Here is a 23,220-nt window from a genome sequence, read left to right on the forward strand (position 1 = left end):
TTTCTTGTTTTGTTTTGCTTTTTTTTGGGATTTGGGTGCTGCTTTAACTACAACTACTATAGAGTGTGACTAGTGTGAGAAGCAGGCTTGTCGCAGTGGCTGTCAGTGCGCTGGACGCGCCCTTCGAGTTGTCGCGCGACTCGCCATCAAAGGTGTTGGGCGTGCTGCCCAATGGATCGTCGGTGTTCGAGATGGGACCTGAAATGGAAGTAGATTCTCAGTATTTTAATATGTATTTTGCTATTTAATAACCTACCATCACCGGAGCCATCGCCCGAGCCGTGTATGCTGCTATACTCCTCCTCATCGTCGCTGATGTGACCGCCAACTCCGCCGCCAACGCCGCCGCCACCGCCACCTCCGGAGCCCTCGCGACCCATGTCACTCTGTATGTCATGATTATTGCTCACAGGCGCCTTTAAAATAGTTCGATTATAATAATATGTATAATCTCATGGCTGATCTACACTTACCGTCACGCCAATGCTCTTGCGTATCTTCAGCAGTTTGTCCACCAGCTCATTGATTTTGCTCAGCTGCGATTGATTCTCCCAGGGCACCTCAGGGTTGTAGCGTTGCCTGTCCTCGCCGGGCATAATCAGCAGCTGTGTGTAGTCCCCAACACGATCTCCGGTCCAGCAGAGATGATCGTCGCCCTGTGTGTATTCCTCATCACAGAAGCTAAACACAACGAAAACCCAGTTAGCTGTGACTTTAGATTTCGAAAGACTGCCTAATTGAACCAGCTGTGCTTAGTCCCATTTGGCCAGTCTAACTTGTAACATTTCTTTGAAACAAAAAATTCGAATTTATAAAAAATACCCGAAAAAACGAAACCGAAAATATAATATAAAACGCTGAGCCTGAAAATGTTCAAGGAGTTCGTAACGTATGTGCATCATGTTGCGCATAAATTTTGCATGGCTCGTCCCTTGGTCGTTGCACGTGGAGTAAGTGTTTGCCTAGGTCCTCAGGATTGGACTATTATTAATGAACTCTGCCTCCCAGACTGCTTGTCGCCCCATTGTAAAGAATTGTATTTTGGCCAATATTATATTCTTTATAGCGATCTTTACACCACTTTACGTGTGCCTGATTAAGGATGTCCTTAGGTTGCTGCGAGATCTTAACGCACGGTTCACCGATGAGAAGTAACTCGGAGCCGTTGCCAACTCTTTGAGGCGTTGATTGGCCAGATTTTATCGTATTGAAACACATAGATACAGCGTACAGTTACCCGCTAATATCCACTCAATATATATTTATATAGTTTCGATTGTGTGGCATCCAAATGCTTCTTTTTCTTTGTATGACTTACTTGAACACGATGTTGGTAAAGAAGTCCTTGGACTTTTGAATGGTTGACAGGAAGTGCAGAATGCCAGCCTCTGGCGACATTGCCCATTTGGTGCTCACGTGTTGCTGCAATGGCTGTGTCTCTGCAGCGGTCAGCGAGGGCAGCAAATTGGGCGTGCCGCATGTCTTCTTCACCTGCAAAGAGTAGGGAATTGGTTAAGCCTCGTTCGCATGTTCAGTCGCACTTCCGGTGCCCCACGCTAATCGTCTAGCCTCATGCTCATGTGCCCCAGTCGCTCAGCTGCAACTCGTGCCGTTGCATGTAAATTGCAACTTGCTGCAAGTAGCCGACTGTCTCTCTCCCTGAATAAATGTCATCTAATTGAACATTTTAAATCCATTTCGAACTCGCAGCTCGCCACTCGTAAACTGGTTGCTGCTGGCATCCGCCCGAAGGCCGCTCATAAAATTAATTTAAAATGTTCATAAATTAAGCCGCAATTAACGTCCTTGTGCTGCACAGAGCACGCAGCACGCACGCTCTTGTCATATCAAAGAGGAAATACTTTTCGTAATGCGAGTACTTCACATGTTAAATATTATAATTATAGTTTAAATATAATGCATACATGTGCATGGGAGCTCGGAGTATGCATTAAATTGAAACTTGACATGAGATAATTTCACATTATCCATGAAAGTTAATTGCAAATTTCATTCAGACTTCAATTGCCACTCGGATAGGTCTACAATATATCCTTTCGCAACTATCAGTTGCATGAGATATAATTCCTTCTCCCATTGCACAGCGCTTATCCTAGCCCTCCCTAGTCAATCTCCTACACCCACCTTCTTTTCCAACTCTGGTCCATTTTCCATGGCTCTCATAATAGCCTCGGACAGTTTGGTGTCCAGTTGTTTAATGGTGTTCATAATGCCGCTTTCCGAGCGTATGTGGCCAGTCACCAGATTGTCCAGGCCCTCCACAACACCAACCCAGGGTCCGTCCAGCAAGCCCGAGTACTGAGCCGAGCAGCCGCTATAAAGTTGAGATAAATATTAAGATGATGAGCCATGGCAAGAGAGTAGCTGGATGGATTCGCTCACACTTACCGCATCACATTCATGCAGTAGCTGTAGCAGACCTTTGGCCTGCTGCGCTCCGTATGCCCGTTGCAGTTGGGGCAATAGTGCATCTTGAGCAGATGCAGCTTGCAGGTCTCTGTCAGCTGTTTGCCGTAGAGCGCATCCGTTTCGCTGAGCACCTTGGCGCTCTGCAGCAGGGCGCTCATAAAGATGTTGGACATGTGCACGCTCTGCAGCAGATTGGTCTGAATCTCCTTGGGTATCTGCCCGAAGGGCTGCAAGTCATCATAGTTGTGCTTCAGGCAATTCGTATAGTCGTCGTGCAGCTCGCCATAATTATCCTTGGTCAGGTGCACCGCCTGATGGTAGGCAACGGGAAACAGATTCTCAAAGAACTTGTGCAGTGCACTCTCCAAGCTGCTCTGGCTATTCAAAATGCTATTGCCCTGGCCATTATTGCTGCTGTAGTTCGACGTGTACTTCAAATGGCTAAAAGCGGAAGAGGAACGGAAATGGAAGGAAGGAAAGTTGAGTAAATAGTTTACTTCGAGCCAGAAGCACCACCACAACGTACTTGATGATTTCCGTGTAGAGCTGTTGTATGAGCATGCGAGACAGCGGCTCCATGCGTCTGTAAACCTGCGAGAAAACATTCAATGTCTTGTTCTCCGACTGCTCGGCCAGCTCCACGACGTGATCTGCAAAAGCACAAAAGGCGGGGCACGAGAAGTGTTCTTATTATTTGTTTGTTCGACATGGTAGTAAAATTTAATCACTCTGTTATTGAAGTGCTGCCTAGCTATAAGTCCCTCCCTCTGCCACTCTCTCTGCGGGGATTTGGCCTTGCTGTCCTAACAGCCTGTCTGGGATTTGTTACCATTTGACTACTGCTGCTGCTGCTGCTGCTGCAGCTGGTTGTTAAGGTAAAAGTTGTTTCTATTGTTTCATGATGCTTTTAGTTAATTAAATCAAATTTGTGTTCGGGCATTAGTTGTATTCTATTTGCCGAATCAATACAATAAAAGAGTTGAGCTTAAGGCGCAGCTTTGTTCTTGATTCAACTTAGGCTGGAAACTTTCTCGAAATTAAGTTGCGTGACTAATGAGCATTCATTGAGGATATTCGACTTCACAAATAATCTGTCTACTTCTTATCTGGCTTGACAAATGCTTAATTTGAACTTATTTTGTTTCATTTATCGTCAGTCGATGCCCAATTTTGCGATCAATCAATCGTATCGAATCGTTGAGCCAATCAACAGTCAAATCTCTCTGCGTTGTGCCACGCTTTCGTATGCTAATCACAGCATTGCTCAAAATAATCTGTCAAAGTGTCAGCGCGAACTGTCTGAGTGGAGATTGTGAGGCATTATATATTATTGATTGGCAAGCGATACACCTGACACACACAGAGCTACACTTGCAACACGAGCTTGTGGCACGTTGCTATCGCAGCTTATACAATGCTTACAAATCTGAATACATGTATATATATATATTTATATATATTTGAATCTTATATAAAAGATATCGTGTATCTGCCTTTATGTTCATCTGCCGATTGTTCGCCTTCTTCAACGCTGCTGCTGTCAAAGCGTGGCAAATTCTAAATTGCAATCTGTTGTTTTCTATGGCCAGCGACGTGGTTTTTAAATAAAAGTGTCAATCTCTTTGTTAATTGGCCAATGCCAACATAAGCAACAACAACAACAACAACAATAACATAAAAACCACAAAGGCGAAACACATTTCTGCCTGGGCAAAGTGTGTCTTGTTGGATGATACCCTATATGTATTTAAAATTACCAAAAGGGGTATATATAAATTTGAATATATAATATGAAAGAGCATGTAACACGCAGCAGCAGGCGTGGCAGATCGCGTAAGGCGTTTATAGATTATCAATAGGCGAGTAGCTCTAGTTCTGTTCATCTCTATTTCTGCCTGAATGCGTAGCTCTTGCTTACTATAGAAGCTATAAACTCTTAACATATATAGATATAGATATATATGTATGTCTATATATACCTACTTGCTATTCAATATCTCATCTCATTTCCTTATCGATAAAAATCGATATTCTAACTTGGCATTTTATTTTCAAAGCTAGAAGCGCCAAATTTTGTATCTGTGATGAGTTCATTTTCACTATTTTATATACCTCTGCCCAAATTAATATAGAAGAGACGTGCGCTACTTTAAATACACACTTTCATGTTTCATAAGGAACGCACATCTAGAAGTGCAACTATTCATATAAACAGCAACTCAGCGCAGGGTATTTTTCAGTCGAGCGCGGCCAGCCTAAGCACTCTTAGTTGTTTTTTTTTTTAATACTCATCGCAACACGCGAATTGCTCTTGCTCTTGCTGCTGTTGTTGTTGTTGCTGTGCAAAGCATTTCCGTTCTCAGCCTTGGGTTCATTTTTGGGCTTGGCCTGACTTGGCTGACTGTGCTTGTCCGTCTGTCGCGCTGTCCAACTGTCTGCCTCTTTATCGGCTAATGGCCTTTGATGCGTCAGAGTTTACCCCTTTTTAATTAGCTTTCTTGCGATTTTGTTGGTTACGCTGCAAATAAACATAGCCAACAGCTGCCATAACAACAGCAACAACTACAACAGTAACCAGATGAGTATTTGGCCAGCTAATCATTTGCCAATTGCCGCTGATAATTGTGCAGGATATGTAGCAGCAGAGAGTGAGCGAGCTAATCAATTGTCATATAACAATAACATTGTTATTGATCAATTAATTATGAACAGTGCCTGCAATTCGTGTGCCAACAGTCAGCGAGAATGCACTTAACAGTAGGAAATAGCATTGCCCGCCCTCCGCCGCAGCCCCCGTCATCCATTATCCTTTCCGCTAATCCACTTCGAATTGTGGCCAAACGAAGCCTTTCCCACCGGCGGATACCCATTCTCCTCGCATTTAATAATTAACACACCAGCCAGCAAACGCGTTGATGTCCGCAGATATTCGCACATTAATTGCTAATTGAGCGGCGAAATTGTTCACTAGAGTGCATATAAGCCACATATATATATGTGTGAATATATATATATATATATATATGGGTCTGTTAACATGTGGCTGCTAGTTGTGCAGCTGCTGAGCATTAGGCAAGTTTTAAGTCCAATTTGCTTGCACAAGCTATCAGCTGCAGATAGTTTAAAGAAGAAAAGCTGCTTTAGTTAGAAGTGCACGACTCGTAGATACCCGGAACTGCGTGCAAACATTGTCTCTAGTTTGATTTTGTGGAAAGAAAGCGCAGCTATAGATTGTTACATATAACAAATGATACATTTTCTTCGACTAAATTCTATTAATTTTGTAGAAATTGAAATGTTGTCAATGGCATGGACCACGCCTTCTACTCTCTCACTCTCTCTTACAAACAAGTTAACAAAATCAAAACGAATTCTACATTTTCACAAAAGAAAATTGAATAATTTTTTGTGCTTAAATTTAATAAACTGAAGCTCTCAAGTGAAAATGAGTTTTTAAGCTTCATATTTAATATTTAATACTCTTTTATTATAGCTGAAGCTATTATTATTGAAAAAAAAAAACTTAATTGATCCAAATATTTTATTAGTTTACTAACTCAACAATTTCATATGCAACTCAATATGTAACTAGAGAACTCTAACAACCAGTTTCTACATGAGTCATTTACCTAGCAGAGCCAAAGTCCACTCTGCTTTTGTGCGAGGCTTCGCTCATTGAAAATTTTAATTGAAATGTTAATTTTCTGCTATTAAAATTGTGATAAAATGCTTAGCAACAAGTTAACTTTGACTGAGTGAACGCGGCGTATACTTAATATTATTGCAGCTGCTTTGTTGGCCTAATGCGAGCAATTAAGTTGAGGTTTTCACCCACACACACGCAGCAGACGCTGCCACAGGCTGAGTACGTACATCTATATATGTATATATATATATATATATGTATCGGGTTATATATATATCTTTGCCTAAGGGCATATTCTAAACTACAGCAAGTCACACACTTTGTTGTTCCACAACTAATTGCAATTTGGGTCTCTTCCGCTTACCTCCCTCTCTGTCTCCCCCGCTTCCGCAGGCTGTCTCCATGTTTTTTGGGGCATTAATAGGGCACCTGATTATTGTGTGGGACTTGGTGAATGCTTTTGGCCAATGTGACATGAAAATTTCATTAGTCGAAGGTTTTTCACAGTCACACATCAAGCTTTGACAACTCTAATGTCTAAAGCGGACATACTGATTGAATTAGACAGAGCTCCAGCCAAGTGTAGCCAATGTCATTTGAGCGTAAGAGAGAGTGAGTGAGTGAGAGAGAGAGAGAGAGCGAGAGAGTGACTCAGCCCCGGTGGTCCACTCAAGTGCTGCTCGTATGCCTAGAACAAATATCAGCGCTAGGCTTCATTGCTTCATTAGCTAGCGGCGCTGGCGCTGAAGCGGGATTTGCTTGGTGAGCAGGCAGACGTTGCCCAGTTCCAGTTCCAGTTCCAGTTCCAGGTTCAGGTCCAAGTCCAGGGCAGCACAACGGACCGGTTCCATACCTCGGGGCCCAGCCCCAAAACGAACGCCAACTGCCGGCAGAGGCGACCGCGTTTCACAATTCTTTGTTGTTTCCCACGCCAGGGCAAAAACACACACACGTGCACACGTATGGCAGGGATAGGCCAAAGGTTTCGTTCTTTTTTATATTTTGTAGTTTTTAGCTTCTTTTTTCCTCTTTTGCTGTTGTTTTATATTTTATATTCGCCGCCCGGCTCGTAGCGCTGACTGCGTTCCTGTGCGGATATTACAATTTTAGTATCTGCTTTTTTATTTGCATTTTATATGCATGTATTTCTCTCTCTCTGCTGTGCTGCTAGCTGCTAGCGCTTTATGCTCGAGTCTCGCCGAGTCTCCAGTGCGGCGAGTTTTCTTTCTGCTTGTGCCAGAGCCTGGCACAGTGGGCCCTGGGAATTGCCGCTTGTCCAGGTGTTTTCTATCTCTTTGGCTTTTGATTGGGTGACTTTAAGGTGGAGCAGACATAATTGTAGCATGCGCTCTATGCTCAATGCGCAATGCTCAATGCCGTTGCTATCTGCTATCTATGATAATTGCTGGCATCTGCTATTTCACTCCACCCCGTTCGCAACGATATGCGCCACACTGTGCACAGTGCTTAAGTGCTTCGCTTGTAACTAGCTATCTGTGGGGCAGGCGTGCCGATGCTTTGCCACGCCCCATTCCAGATGCCAGCGACGACAACAACTTGACTCTAGCCACTCCAACAGCTGTGGGCTACGTGTTGCCTGCCTTGGCATGCAGCCTTGCACAATGTCAAAATAATTGGATGACTTTTGCAGAGCGACATCTCCTTGACTCTGGGCTCTTGGCTAACTGCACATAGATATACAGATATATATATCTATATATATATATATCTGTTTCTGTGTGTATATACACTTGCATATTTGTCATATTGAGCTGCTTCAGAGCATACGCATTAATTGTCTTCTGTAGCTCTTCCAGCTGGCTGCCTGTCTCTCAAGTTCCAGACTTCTAAGCTCTGTTCGCTCTTTGTGTGCTTCAAGGTTTCATAGCTCGCAGAGTAAGAGTTACCCTTAGATGTTAGAATTTTTACTGGCGAGGCAAGACTTATTTGTAGCTGCTTCAGCAACAGAAGAGGCTTTAAAGCCATGTCTCTCTATATTGTTAAGCTTGCATCTGCCTGATCTGAACTCTATATCTTATTATAACCTGCAGCTCCCAATCAATCTGCCCTATTATACCCTATAGGTTATCAGCTAAAGTGTGTTCAGGTTTCGGCTTCGTCTAGACTTTTGCCTATTCTGAGCTTCAGCGCTTGTGCCGCCAATTAAAAGTGAGCGCTTGAAGCGTTCTGCATTGGTTAGCAACTAATTATAATGATTATTAATATTATTTGATGGCAGCAGCAAGAGGCAAGTGGGGGAATGCGACAGGCAGGCAGACTGAGGGCAGCGCAGACAAAATGGCGCCGCAGCTGGCTTTGGTAATTAATGAAACCTGTTGCGCGTTTGTTCTTAATTGAATATATATATACTATAATATATGTATATATATATCTAGATACATTTGTTGCTATCGCTTGCTGCTTGACTAGCCGCAAATGGCTCCATCAATACTGCGCTTTGTTTTAATAAATAAATAAATGATTATGAGCTGGTTTTTGTTATTTATGATTGTTTAATGCCAAACCGAGCAGGGATTCATTCAGTAAATATGGCTGCACTGTCAAGGTCGACACTTTGAGTCTAATTTATATCCAAATTAAGCAGCGTTTGTTTCTTTTATGGTAAACAAGTTGTGCCGGGGATATTTTATTTATATATCATAAGTCAGATTTGGTGGGGCTTAAGTGTTTAGCTTGAGTTTGTGCCACATTGTTGCAATTGCACTAAAAAATAATGATAACACATTTGGAGTCAAGCTTGGGCTTTGGCTAACAGCTTCACTTTGCGACAGAGCCAACAAAAGCAGTTAACAAACGTTGACGGCCAAAAAACCATTTTGCTGTGGCAGCCAAACAGCTAGAGTCGGAGAGTGGGCGCGGGTGCATGGTTGGAGGGACGGAGGCGAGTGCCAAGTGGAATGTGCCACGAAAGTTGCGACTTATGAAAGTGCACGCACAGCTCTGCTTGCTGTTGTTGCTGTTGCACAGTAAAAATACAAGAATTTATAAAAAGAAAACGAATTTTATTTTGCTGCCACAAAGTGCCAAAAGTTTTTGTCTGTGGCAGGCAGGCGGGCTGATCAGTAAGTCAGCATTTGGAACTTTTATGCAGGCGCACGCAGGCAGAGATAAGGGAGGGAGTAGAGAACGAAGGAGGAGACAGGGGCATGTGGCGGCAGCAGAAGGCTCTAGTAGACAAAAGGGGCTGAAAATAGCGAAGGTGGCAAGAGCAGGCCAAGGAGAAGAAGAGGAGATTGGCGGAGGCAGGCAAGAAACAGAAGGGATCTGAAGAACATAGCAGACGGCAGAAGATGGAAAAGTGCGACGTGCGAAATGCAATGGAGACATATCGCGAACGCAGACGTTGCAGAATGGGGCGTTGGCTCTAAGAGGGCGACGAGGCGTGGCATAATTCGTAAGCTGCGAAACGTGTTTACACACGCAAATACTTGCTTAAAAATATAATACGAAACATGGATACGCACAGAGCAGCAGAACAGCAGAGCAGCGGAGCGAGCATGAGCAGCAGCAACAATGCAAGCCCAAGCAACAAGACAAAACAACACAACAATCCGAGAGGAAACGGAAAGACGCAACTGAAGTGATACAGGGCGAGAGGAAAACGTAACAGGAAAAACGGCAGGAAAAGCTGCAAGCTGCAATTGTTGTTGCTGCTGTTGCTCGAGTTATGCATTCATGTTGGCAGCAATAAAATATATATTAAATGCGTAAGCGCTGCAAGGCGACAATAAACCAAATAAACAAAAGCAAAAAACTTGTATGAGAATATGCATAAAACTTTATAGTTGCGGCATTTGCCGAGTGTTGAGCGCCCAGATATTACGCATACGCACGGTCGCACCAACTGGCACGAGCTAAATCAATTTTTATGAGCAGCGTGTGAAGACATAAAAGCAGCAACAGCAGCAACAGCAGCAGCCTTTACGACTTGGCAAATAACCAAAAGCTAAAACAAACCGAATAAGGCTCAAAAGCTCAAACAAATTGTTTGACACGCATAAATCATACATAGAGAAGGCATTCTGACTGAGTGTGTGAAACATCATTTGCCCCGAGTTATTAAATGAGCAATGTAAAAAACTGCACACGCTCGCTTTTATTTGCATTTAAATATTTATTTATTTCTTTTTTATTGCACATTTAAAAAAAATTAAATATATTGACATTTGAAATGTAATTTCATTGCAATGCTAAATGAATTCGCTGATTGCATATTAATTTATTTGAATTGAACGTGGGAGACTCGCGGCTCTCTAATGTGACATCGGGCAAGGGCAGCGCATGCATTGCGCATTTTAAATGCATTCAGCTTGAACTGAAGAGCAGCAGAACTTTAAGGGCATCTGGCTGGGAGCACATATTATATATATTTATGTTATGTATGTATGTAATATAAGTCAGTATGTCCTAATGAAAGCCACTTTAAACAGACAAAAGCACAAGTGAGAACTTTGCCATCCAGTCCAACTGACTGCAGGATACTCGCTAATAAGCAGAGGTCAAACTGATATCAAAAATTTATGATTGGGCAACTGCAAACCTTTATTTGTATCTGATGTAGATCTAGAGATCTAGAGCAGTTGAACACTGATCCAATTACAAAACAATTTAAAAGTTAGACCTAAAACTAAGTGAGAGATATCCTTAGTATGAATATATAAATATATATATATCTAGAAGATAAAACTATTATTATCGATATTTATATCAGTGCTAAAGACAGTGTTGTATACATTTATTTAATTTTTGTCCATCTATAAAAAAAGCTTAACATTCGGCTGCAGCTATATAAAATATATTTAATATTTTAAGTCTGAAGTCTCAAATTACATCATTTATGATATCATATCTTTCTTTATCAGTCAGAGAACTACACACGAGGGCAAATCCAAATTCAAATTTCCAGTGCACAAAACCAATATTCCTCCTCAACACTTCATACTTTAGTATTTAGAGTCAAAAATAATTTATTTAAATGAATAGCGCTAAGCTTGAAATGCAAACAATGGCTAAATTTATATATATATATATATATTTGCATGTATATAAATTTATTTATTTGTAAAGCAGAAGTCGGGTGCAGCCACAGCAAACAAAACTTTTTAATTTCAAATGCGCGCCCATTTCCAAGAACTGCACAATATATTTATACAAAAATATATATATATTTATATATACACACAGATATATATATATATAAACAGACATATATTTATATACAAATATTGAGCTGGCGAGGGCACGCCTTTAAAGCGAGATTTACAACATGTACGACAACAATTTGCAGGCATTGAAAAGTTCTCCTGCTGCTGCTGCTGTTGTCCTAAAACGTGACCCAAACAAAGTTTGCAAATTGTCCAAAAGCCCCAAAGAGCTACAAAGGCAACAACAATGACAACAACAGCGGCACCACCACCAACAACAATACAAACAACATCAATATTTAATGCCTTTTTAATTAGATGCAGACACTTTGTTGCATTCCAAACAGCGCGCAGCGGATATGGAACAGCCAAAGACTTTGTTATGGATATGTTTTTGCCGCACATACACATATAATGATGCACATATATATATACAGGTATATAGCCGTGAGTCGCTTTGATCTGCATACAAATGCAAATTACAAATCAATTTCGCGTTTCAAGTTTAATTTTTGTTAAACTCAAAAGTTATCATCATCATTTTTATTTTTCAGCTACCCACGCTTCTGCATTTGCATATTATAAATAATTTATTGCTCACGAAAGTATATATATATTTGTTTTTTATCTGTTACTTTAAACTTTTCTGACTCTGACTAAGCGAGTCGACTCGACTGGCTGCCTGCCTGACTGACTGATTTGCATAAAAGCGTTTGCCATTTGCCATTTGCCAGTTGCCCAGTTTTTCGCCTTGTCGCTTTCCATTTGCCATTTGCTGCACTCATTTCGAATGCGATTCATAGATTCATAGATTCACTTATATATATGTATATATGTATGTGCTGTACTCACTCTGAAATTGGCTGGCCGTGGTCTCCAGTATGCCACGCAGGCTGCTTGTATGATGATGCAGCAATTGCTCAAATTTGCCAGCTGCCTTGTGGCGCAGCTCCAGTTCGGTGGCATTGCTGCAGCAGCTACCACCACAAGTGGCGCCTGCAATAACAGAACAAGAAAAAAAATATAAATTAAAATTGCATTTTCTATTACATTTTTCATATATGATCTTAAAATTAAGAACTGCAAAATATGAAGCTTTGCTTCAACTCTTTCGTCATCTTCGTCTGTTTCAATCATCTTCGAATTATCATTTTGTGTGTGGGCGTGTGTTTTACTTAATTGTTTATGGCTTAAAGACCTTGCTTGGCGCCAAATTCGTATTCGTATATATTTTCCTTCGTTTCGCTCAAATTATTTTTAATGCTTTTTATCGAAAACGGGGCGCGTTTTATAACTATGAAATTGCTCGTAATTGACAATTTGCTGTTAGCTCTATAAGCCCAAAGACAATGCTCTTATTGTTATAAATTCGACTTTTATTCAGCCAACAGTCGCGAGGTCATCAAAAGCATAAGCTTAGCTGTGGATCGACTCCAAGAACCTTCCGGCTCTGACTTTGGCATTGACTCACAATTCCAGATTGCTTCTGCTACTCTGACGCAGTCTAAACCAGTTGAGAATTCTATGCTTACAGCGTGTGCTATAAATTACATTTTATGCATTCATTAGACTAAATTATAATAATATAGATTTGAAGACGTGATAATTTTATGTGTTTATATATAGATTATATGAAAAAGCTCTTCGCCTTTTAGCCAACGTATGGAAATTGTTAAAGCTCCGTTTTGTTTGTTATATATTGATATCAAAATTATACAAATATTTATAAAGTTTATGAATATATTGTAGAGCTTGTTGCTAGAGCTGAATCTCTGTTAGCCTTGTCCAAGCTGACTTGGACTACAACTAAGATTTCATACTTTAGAGACAGCCTAAGTTTATCTAAAGCTAAGTCTTAGTTACATTTTAAGCAAAAATAATATGGACTCATCTATCAACAGGTTGTCTGCCAGCTATTTTTGATCGTCCTTAGCTAATTGCCCCATTTGTAGCTTGACAATAATAATTCACATAAATTTAAAGCCTATGCACAAGTGTGAATGCATGTCTGTCTGTGTGTGTGTGTGTGTGTGTGCATGCATGTGTTAATAGCCGCTGCCGCTGTTGGCAGCTACCGAAGCACACATGTGACAATTGAGCCGGGGGTAGATAGCAAAGTGCAGCCGTTGCGCCAAGAGGCTGTCAAGGGAAGCTGGCGAGAGGGAGGGGCAGTGCATGATATGTGACGTGGGCGTGATGACACGCATTTCATGACAACTGCAATGACAATGACAGCAGCAGCAGCAGCAGCAGCAGCAGCAACAACCTCAACAACAACAATTCAAAAAGCGGCAAACGATTTAAGCAATCGACATATAAGGCATAGGCACACAGCTCTGTCTCCCTCCCTCTCCCTCTCCCTCTCTCTCTATCTCTCTATATGTCTCTTTCCATCTGTGCGCGCCTGCCTATTTTGTCTTTTATAGTTTATAATTTAAATTAATGGCTTTTACATGATGTTTATGTGCTCGGCGCTGCACCTACATTTGGCATATTAGCATATAGTATAAGTCAAGCCAGATGTTGGCAAATGAGAAAACAAAATATAGCGAAATGAGTTTGACAAAACTGTAAACAGACGCGGATCATACATCAGCAGCTAAATTTAAGCAGCTACTGTGTCTGTGTCTGTGTTGCATGTGGCACAACTGGAGAAACACGGCCGACAGAGCGTCGCGTCGCCGTGACACATATTCTCCATGTCAGGCAATGCGAATTCAACAAGCTAAATGAAATGGAAAATTGCAAATGACACAAGTGTTGCAAGTAAATAGAAAACAAGGCCAAAGAAAGACAGAGAGAGCGAGAGAGAGAGTGAGTGAGAGATCGTGAAGACTGAGAGGCAAGCTAGCAAATATTTTTAAATACCAGAGAAACTAGAGAAACAAACATTGGCTGAGTCATAAAGCGAATCATTTGATTGAAAATGTATTCAACGTGAAAAGCTATGTTGATGCGTGGCCTCAGTTGCAGCTCATAAATCAGCGCGCAGCAAGGACTCGACCACATGGCAAATCGCCAGCTGAAGCCCTGTCAGGCCATGGCGTCAGTCAGTCTAGTTGGCAGTCGCCTCTGCGACTGCGACTGGCTGTAACTTAAACCTGAAACGGCAGCAGCTTCCTCAAGAGCCAGCAGCACAAATTCAATTGAATTGTCAGACAGACCCACACACACACACACTCTTGGAGCTGCATGCCCCAGAAAAGTATGCTAGGGCATACGTATTTGAGCCACTGTTGGGGCGTGGCATAAAAAATGCAAATCTCATGCATGGCCAAAAACTGTGCCTGTGCCAAAAATACATGCGAGCTGCTTGCCTGGGCATGGCCATGACCGCAAGGCATGTGGGCGTGCCATCAACGCCCCTCACACATACAAACTGAAAAGCTTTTATGCATTTTTTTCTTACAGTTATAACTGCTGCTGTTGTTGCTGCTGCTGCTGTTGCTGCTGCTGCTGTTGCTGTCTATTTTCGTCTCTTGTTTTGCAGCCTGTCACCGCAGCAGCAGGCAAAAGCTAGCAAACGTGTGCGAATTTGTTTACTGTAATTGTCTGCAGGCATGGCGGAAGAGAAACTGTTGTAGCTGGTGGTGCCGTGGTGGTGGTGCAGTGCCATTGTGCTGCTGCCTACAGCCTATACTGATTTTCTCTGGCATTATCAGACTTGGCTGTGAGCCAAGAAAACGCTTAGCCCGCAAAATGCTCGACTCAGAGAGGGGGAGGGGGCGTGAGGCGTGGGGCGTGGGGCAAGCGGGCCGTGGCTTAACATACCTTGACATAATTTGGCAGTCCCACAGCACCACTTGCCCTCTCGCTCACACACATATGTTATATGCGTTTTCAATTTGCAAAATTTGTTGTAAATCTTGTTGAAATTCATGAATTTGTCAGCCGTTGGAAATTGGAGCTGCAAACGAGGCAAAACTTTTAGTTCTAATTAAAGAAAATGCTGACTAAGTGCAAAGTGCAAAGTCTTGCTAACTTCTCCTGACTTATGTTTGTCTCACTGAAATATATTTTCGTGATGTGCTCGAAATCAATTTGTAGCATGAAAGCCAGACACATTTCGTTGGCTGTGAATAGAAAGTATATAATAAATATTTTCAAAATAATAACACTTTTTTCTACCTAAATTTATGGCCTTGATAGAAAATCAATTCGTGTGCAAACAAACTCTCCCTCCCTCCCTCTCTCTCTGCAGAGTGCACTCTGCGATAGATCGCAGAGCGGGGGCCAAGAAGTCAACTATTGGCTAGGGTCATAAATTGTGAATGAAATTTGTAATGAATAGCGTCTACGCCACAAATAAAACAGAAACATCCGCTCAGTTCGACTGCGTGTCAAGGGGCGATCAATAATTGTTATCAAAAAATAAAGAAAATTGTTGACTACTTGTCAAACACCAACAATTTGTGCAGCGGCCACGGCGGCGATAACGTTTAAGTCAACAAAAATGCGGCAAAAAGAAATGTTCAAGCAGCAGTTGAAGTAGAAGAACAGCCAGCAGTCCGATAGCACATTACGACCAAGAAGTGGGCATAGAGCACAGGTCGCAGGGAGGTTGGGCGCAGTTTTGTAGATCCCATCGATATGCTTGAACTGCCAGCGCGTTTTATGGTTCGTTGAGTTCGGTTATTATTATGACACGTTTGTGGCACATAGATCGTCATCTGCTCTGCCAGATCTGCCGCAACTCTAAACCACAGAAAAAAACCAAAAACCAGTTCATTGAACTCTGTTCTAGTCTAGTTAAACATAACGACTAGCAGCGAGCAGCACGCCATGGAAATGGTTTTTGCCATATTTAATAACGTTTTTGTGAAAGGTGCGAATGCCTTGCCATGGCATGTTTGAGACACACATCGATAAGGCACGAAGATATATGATAGGTGTTATAAAGATACATGAGCTGGATTATTGTAGACTAATTGATATGACGCTGATCGTCTATCAGTCAAAACACCTTTACCTAACCTGCCAGATCGGTTTACTATAATGCCACTACAAGATAGTTGGCCAGGGGGCAAATAAACTTCTTATATGAATAAATTCATCATTTTTCAAGTTTAGAAAGACAAGAGCTTTCCAGAAATAAACTGCTTCATTTATCTAGAAATAGTCTAATCTTGAACTTGCCATTTACAATGAAAGTTTAGATTCTTTGATATATAAAAGATTTAAATATATTTATATATATATTTTTTAGTGCGGAAAGTAAGTTTTTAGTGAGCAAAATTGTGCCACTTCTTCTTAAATCTTTTCTTTTTACTATTTACTTCTAATGTAATTTGTATACAAACTTCAGTTCTTCGGCCTCATAATCTAACTGAATGGCATTCTTGCTTGGCTTAGTTATTGTTTATGTTATCGCAAATGTTTTTCGAAATCCTTTATCAGCACTGGCTGCTTTGATAGTGGAAATTTCTATTTTTGATACATTAAAAGAGTCGATATCTGTGCTTCACTCTCTGCCTTGTTTCAGTTTGTTTTCGTATATTTTATATATTTGATTTATGCGAGCTTTCAGGAAGCTGAGACGCACTCAAATTTGTATTCGTTTACGTATTTGCATTGCATATTTATTTATTTTATTTCCAATTATTTGTTTTCTCTCTAGTCGACTGCTGCGCTGGCTCCTTATTTATTTACTATATATATATCTTTTTTACATATATATTTGCATTGCAGCTGCCACACGACGAAAGGCGAGAATCCCAGCAATTCAGCTGATAAATTGTTAATGCGCGCATAAGTTTTCAATTTGTGTGGCAAATACCGCGTGGCAAACACGCACACACACCCATACAGAGATGCAGCTTGCAACATGCAACGCGGCGCGACGCGACGCGGCGCTGACATCGAAGCTGGCAGATTTTGGCGCCACGTCTGCGTTTGCATGTTAAATTTATTGCGGTTGCTGCAACAGCGACAATCTCCTTGCCATTTATTTGCATTCGCCCATTTCAATGTAAGCTCCATATATGTAACTACAAGATACTACTGCTCCCTACCTCCACTCTCCCTCTCTCTCTCTCTCTCTCTCTCTCTGTGTGTACACGCATGCACTTTGTGCTAATTTTGCAATGAAAATGTCAACTGCGATTATGCGACTGCCATGGCAAGAGTTCAGCTCCAAAGTTGTCGACATGCTGCCAAGTTGCATGCCTCTTTTTGGACAACAACGTGCCACACTTTCGCACAAATTGGCTGGCCTAGGCGCCAGGCAGACGCCGCAACTCGAAAAAATTGTCTGCCTCAAAAAGCATATTAAAAATTTAATTGAAAATATTTTGCAATATGTGGGCTGGCTTCTGTTTAGATCTGTGTGTGTGTGTGTGGCTGAGTTTGCGGGCTGGTCTATATTAATTATTAAGATTTATGATGCTGCCTAAGCAAAGCCTATCTATATGCAAATATGCCCCTGTTGGACATATCTAGGCGAGATCTGCGAAAGAAATTTGGCGAGAAAGCAAAGGCAAATGCAAATGCAAATGCAAATGCAAATGCCAGAGATCAGAGGCAGCTACAGCTAAAACTGCAACTAGTTTATGATGTCCGGCTGCAAAGTATTCCATGAATTTGTGCCAAAAAGAATGCGCATTCTATAGATGCGCAGCAGACAGGCGGCTAATTGATTCGCATGCAGCAGCAACAAAAAAAAGAAGACCTTATGATGCTAAAGACTCTAGTGGCATTCAATGTGGACTCGAGGCTGCTGGCTGACTGCTCAAGTGCCTGCCCAGCGTTGCATGCATGAGAATGCCAAGCGCAAATAACATAAAACTGCAAATCTATAAATAAAAGTACATCTCTGTGATTCAAATGAGTCACACACACAGCCAGCTGCCCAGCTGATGTGAAAGACAAAACAGCAACAGCAGCAGCAATAATATTATTAACAGCAACGGCAGCAGCAACAAATTGCATAAAGCTGGCAAAAACAAAGGCTGTGGCTAATGTTAAACAAATGTTCAACAAATCAAAAATAAACAATATGCGCAATAAGTCAACAACAGCAGCAGCAGCGGCGGCAGCAATGGTAAGTCTTGCAGTTGTGTTTTTTTTACTTGCTCCTGCTGTAATATAAGAATAACTCAAGTCGAGCACAAGCAGCAACAACAAACAATTGCGGAAATTGCTGACAGCAGCAGTAGCAGCAGCAGCAGCAGTAGCAGCAGCAGCAGCAGCAGCAACAGCATTTTAATAATTAAAAACTGTAGCAACAACAACAGCTGCAGCAATAGCAATAAATGCATGTTGTTGCTGCTGTAGTAGAAGCAAAAAAGCAAAGAAGTAGAAGCCGAACAATAATAACAACAAACAATTGCAAATTATACAACTGGGCGCACAGCAAACGATATACATGTCCAAGTGACCATTTGGCCAGCCATTGGCAACATTGCAGATGTGCAAACGGTTATACAAACAGCAAGCAGGCAAACAAAGAGGCAAACAAATAAACCAATAGCCAGATGAATGCTCTGCCGCCTACCCTGCCCTCTGTGCCTCTTCAAATAAATAGCCAAAGTGTAGCAACAAATTCTGTGCGCCTAGTAGGCGAATAGAGTCTGGGCAGCTGTTGTCCCGTGACGATAGCAACAGCTGCTGCTGCTGTTGCTCTCTATCTGCTGCGGCTGCAAATTGCTGCGGGTAATCATAGTGCATGTTGCATGCAAATTAACGCATCAACGAGCGATGGCAACGACGGCAACAACGGCAACTGGCAAAACCAGCAGCAACACAGATCCCGCATAAATCGACGCCGCAGAGCAAAAGCATTTTTATGAGATTATGCCAATGGCAAAATATGCAGCAAAACAACATCAAAAAAAGAACAGCAACAACAACAGCAAAAAGGGGAGCACACCAGAGGGACAATGGGGTTCAGGTTTATCCCAGCGAATGCGCAATATAATTACCTCGCATTCACAGTCAGCTCAGTCTCTCTCCCTCCCTCCCTCACCCTCTCTTTTTCTCACAGATGTGAACTAACGAACGTATGCCTAATGTGAGGAAAATATCCCCAGTTGCTGCCGGCAATAAGCTGCTTAATTATCATCAAGAGTTATGTGAAAATGGCAGCAAAAGCTACACACTGTCTGTGGCGAAATCGAAACTAAAGAATAGTTCTTACTTTCAAGTTTTAAGCTGCTCCGAATGACAGCAATAAGCATATGTTGCTCATGGGTAACATAGTGGCAATGTGTTGCTATTGCTGGCAAATATTTGTGGTTCAAATTACTGTTAAGCTTATCAAAAGGCTAACTACATCTAAACATTTGTTTCTACAAGCTCTTGAGAGAGGCTAAATGACAGCAATATCTGAATGTTGCTCATGCAGTGCCAAACACAACAGCAACATGCTGCTACATATTGATTGTCATGCAAGCTGCATTTGAACATAATTTAGTTTTTGTTTAATTGAGTTAAGTCTTTAACTTGACATTAACATATGTATATAAATTGCTCGCACTGAATACAGTAGCAACATGTTGCTGTTGCTGCTGCTCCTTGACAAAGTTTGTTCTCCAAATGTCTGTTTATTGTGCAATGAAGTGCGTTAACTTTATTTTAGTTGTTTCTATAGGGATTTAAACTGATTGTACTGGAATGAGCTGTGGAGATGTTTCTAATTAAAGGCATTACCAGCAATATGTTGCTGTTGCTGCTGCTTCTGGCACGCCTTTGCTGTGCCAGCTTCTGTCAAGCATTCAATTAAGTATATTAGCTAATATTATATTCATTTCAACAAGTTTTAATCTGTTTTAAATGCAAGCAAAATGCATATATTGCACTCGTTTTTCACACCAGCAACATGTTGCTGTTGCTGTTGCTGCTGCCTTTAGGCAGTTGCCTAGGCTGCTATTAAGCAATTACCTATGCTTAGTGACTCCTATCTAATTGTTACTATAAAGTTTTCATCAGCTACAGACGACAGCAATATGCACATATTGCTGCCTGTGAGCCCATCAGCAATAGGTTGTTATTTGAATTGCTTTAGGCAATGCCTGTTGTCCAAGCTGCTGTTAAGCACTCACTTAAGTTTAATCGATTCTATCTAATTGTTGCTTTAAAGTTTTCGTCTGTTCGTGATGACAGCAACATGCACATGTTGCTTCCTCTGATCCTATCAGCAACATGCTCCTCTTACTAGGCCTAATTTACTGTAAAAGCTGCTATTAAGAATTCAATAAAATTCACTGATTTTTGACCTTAAATATTCTTCAATAAATTATGAGTATTTTAATTACTTTCATTTCTGCTGCTGATAACATACGAAAAAGTGGGCCAAGTCGGTGGCCTGTGTCGAGCACATTATCTGAGCATTTTGAGACTACTACAATTACGCAGGCGAGGCACAATTCGTAAGGTCTGCGACTTGCTGACTATCTGAATGAAATCCCAAACTAAGCCAATGAACGCTATTGGCATCATATTACGTACTTACAAGAGGAAAAAAGAGAATGTGAAAAAACTAGCTACAATTACTGCAATGCTTGCACTTAAATTGGTGCCAAAAAAAACTATTTCAAAGCCGTCAAAATAATTACTAGAAGAAATATATATAATTAAATTGAATACAATGGCCAGCTCAAGTTAATTGGGTCACATTTTTGGACAATGAAAATGCGTTTGCGTCTGTCTGGGTCTTGAGCACTCGAAAAACTTGATGTACTCGAGAGCATAATTGCATAGCAGTAGACGCACACTGCGGGCCATACAAATGGTGCCAGTTGTTGCCTCAGCATAAATAATAAAAACTACATTTGGAACACAAAACAAAAAGTTTCGGTCGTTGTTTGTTGTTGCTTGAGCTGTTTTTGCTAAATGGATTTTTGGGTCAATCGTGCCACGCCCAGCGCGCGCCGCTCGCTAAAGAGGATGCCCAATCGAAGCACTATCACGAGCAACCTTGACGTGGCTAGACTACTAGCTACTTTGCGTGTAATTTGTTGCATGTTAGTTGCTTTTAATTATATGCTGATTATGTTTTTTGGCAGCGCAAACAGCAAAACAAAAATAAAAGCAAAATAAACCGCACCCAAAACAATGCTGTGAGAAGCCAAAATTGTGGCACGTATTGGCCAGGCCAAGGCAGACAATGGCTGGCTTTTCCTATTGCTGACTTGCACAAAATGCCAAAGCGCTGGACAGACAAACACAGCTAGAGAGAGAGAGAGAGCGAGAGTGGACAGTAAGGACAGAGCAAGAGCTACGAAAAATTCAATTAGTTTTGTGTTTGCGCATTGCATGACAACAAATCCCTTCGCCTGTCTTACTTCCTCTCGGACTACACCCGTGCCCACACTTCGTATGCTAACATGGGCTCGTAAATGTTTATTAAATAAAGGCAACTGCTGCTACGATATGGAGCGTGTGAGCTTCGTTTTGTAGGTGTCAGCTCGAGGCAGCGATGAGCTTGGCTAAGGCAACGATTAGATAGTCAACATGCAAATAACTAGTTAATTCGTATTTAAATGGAATAGAAGACTCGAATCACGCTATTCTGTGTGTTACCTAACAATTGGTAACTGTGAAATCACAGTGACACTCACTCACACAGCACTTGTTGACTGCTGCAAAGATTTCGTTCACTCTCGTCTAAGAGTTCGATCGATAAACTCAAACAAGCGCTCTGCATGCAAATGAATTTTCGCAACCTTTTGAATGCAGCTGCCGAGGGCAGGGAAAACTCGTAGCAAATGGAAAATGTAAAATGGACAGACTTGTCAATAAAGGATGCCCAAACCCTTTCACAGCCAACAATGACAATTTTCAGCTAAGGCACGTAACATGCACAAAATAGTGTTGAAAAGTGCAAATGAAAGGGGGAAAAAGTGCGAGAGGCTGACTGAAATGTTTCTATATAAAATTAAGCTTGAATGTGGCATAGAAAACTGGTTAGTTAAAGGAAGAATTAGAGTTGTCAAAAGTTTTATCTGCTCAGAATACTGAAAGTGTTGTAAGTTACATAGAGATCTTAAATCTAAGCTCGATTGTCTAAGAAAGTAAGGAAAAACTAGAAGAGAAACTTTGCAAAGAGTTGATTTATTTATAGTATATAGTCTACATATATAGAAATATATGTATAGTAGTATAGTATGGTTTAATGTTTCCTATATTAACTGAAGTCCAATCCAAGTGCTTTGCACACAAATTTATTCGAAAAACCAAATCAAATTGTATGAAACCGAACGATGTTAAAGCAATTAAGGTTGAGGGCATAAAAAACTTGCATACAGAGTTCATGCATACAAATTAAATCTCTTAATTATTATACTAGACTTAGTAGAGGTCCATTAGTATATTAGCAGTAGCTCAATACGTCTGCTTTAACGAATCCCACAAAGCCTGCAGTAGGTGGCAATAAAAATGCAATTTAGCTGAAACGTGTTCAATGCTTCAATATTTGCCTAACGCTGGCCACTGCTTCACTTACAATACACACACACACACACACACACACACACACACACACACCTATACAGACACATAAACAGATAAAGCCATTGAAATCGCATGAAGCTCAACAATTGCAAAGTATTCGGCAAATGCCCGCAAGCCTTCGTTTCGACATTTTTATTACTGCCAATACAGCAATCAGAGAGTGAGATGGAGAGAGGGTGGTGGAGTGGGGGTGTGGGCAGTGGGATAACCGACAAGTGCGCCCACCCACCCGCGACAGCAATGAGGGAAGCTTAACCCCGGCGGCTGTTTTTGCAGCAATTGCGCATACGCCGCATGGGCCGACTGCGATTTATCGCAACGTCGCTCTGCCTTTGATTTGGCCACTAAATAGTTGGCTTACAAATTTGCTATGCATCATTGTGGGTGTAGGTGTGTGTGTGTGTGTAGTTCTGTGTGTGGGGCGGCTTTCAATTACGCCCACGAAAATCGTGTGCCCAAGTCGAAGGCAAAGCGTAAAATAGCTCCGGCCATAAAAAATCAGAGTTAATGCAAAAGGATTCACGCTGTGGC

General features: G+C 41.4%; 2 protein-coding genes across 2 annotated transcripts in view; one reads left to right on the forward strand and one right to left on the reverse strand.

Moving 5' to 3' along the window:
- The window catches only part of LOC111592743 (division abnormally delayed protein), a 64,176-nt gene continuing 40,956 nt past the window's right edge, over window positions 1-23,220 (reverse strand). Inside the window, exons 2-9 of the mRNA XM_023305140.2 lie at window positions 12,094-12,237; window positions 2,957-3,080; window positions 2,410-2,871; window positions 2,146-2,335; window positions 1,319-1,491; window positions 474-681; window positions 257-416; window positions 1-198 (exon numbers count right to left, since the gene is read on the reverse strand). Coding sequence (XP_023160908.2) covers window positions 44-198; window positions 257-416; window positions 474-681; window positions 1,319-1,491; window positions 2,146-2,335; window positions 2,410-2,871; window positions 2,957-3,080; window positions 12,094-12,237 — 1,616 coding nt within the window. The 3' untranslated portion in view covers window positions 1-43. The remainder of the gene's footprint in view (window positions 199-256; window positions 417-473; window positions 682-1,318; window positions 1,492-2,145; window positions 2,336-2,409; window positions 2,872-2,956; window positions 3,081-12,093; window positions 12,238-23,220) is intronic.
- Window positions 741-1,286, forward strand: LOC111592750. Its single transcript, XM_023305146.1, has 2 exons — window positions 741-950; window positions 1,009-1,286. The coding sequence occupies exons 1-2, from the start codon at window positions 870-872 to the stop codon at window positions 1,153-1,155; spliced, it is 228 nt and encodes a 75-aa protein (XP_023160914.1). The 5' UTR covers window positions 741-869; the 3' UTR covers window positions 1,156-1,286.

The sequence above is a fragment of the Drosophila hydei genome, unplaced genomic scaffold (genome assembly GCF_003285905.1).
Source record: "Drosophila hydei strain 15085-1641.00,03,60 unplaced genomic scaffold, DhydRS2 tig00008135-arrow-pilon, whole genome shotgun sequence".
NCBI lineage: Eukaryota > Metazoa > Arthropoda > Insecta > Diptera > Drosophilidae > Drosophila > Drosophila hydei.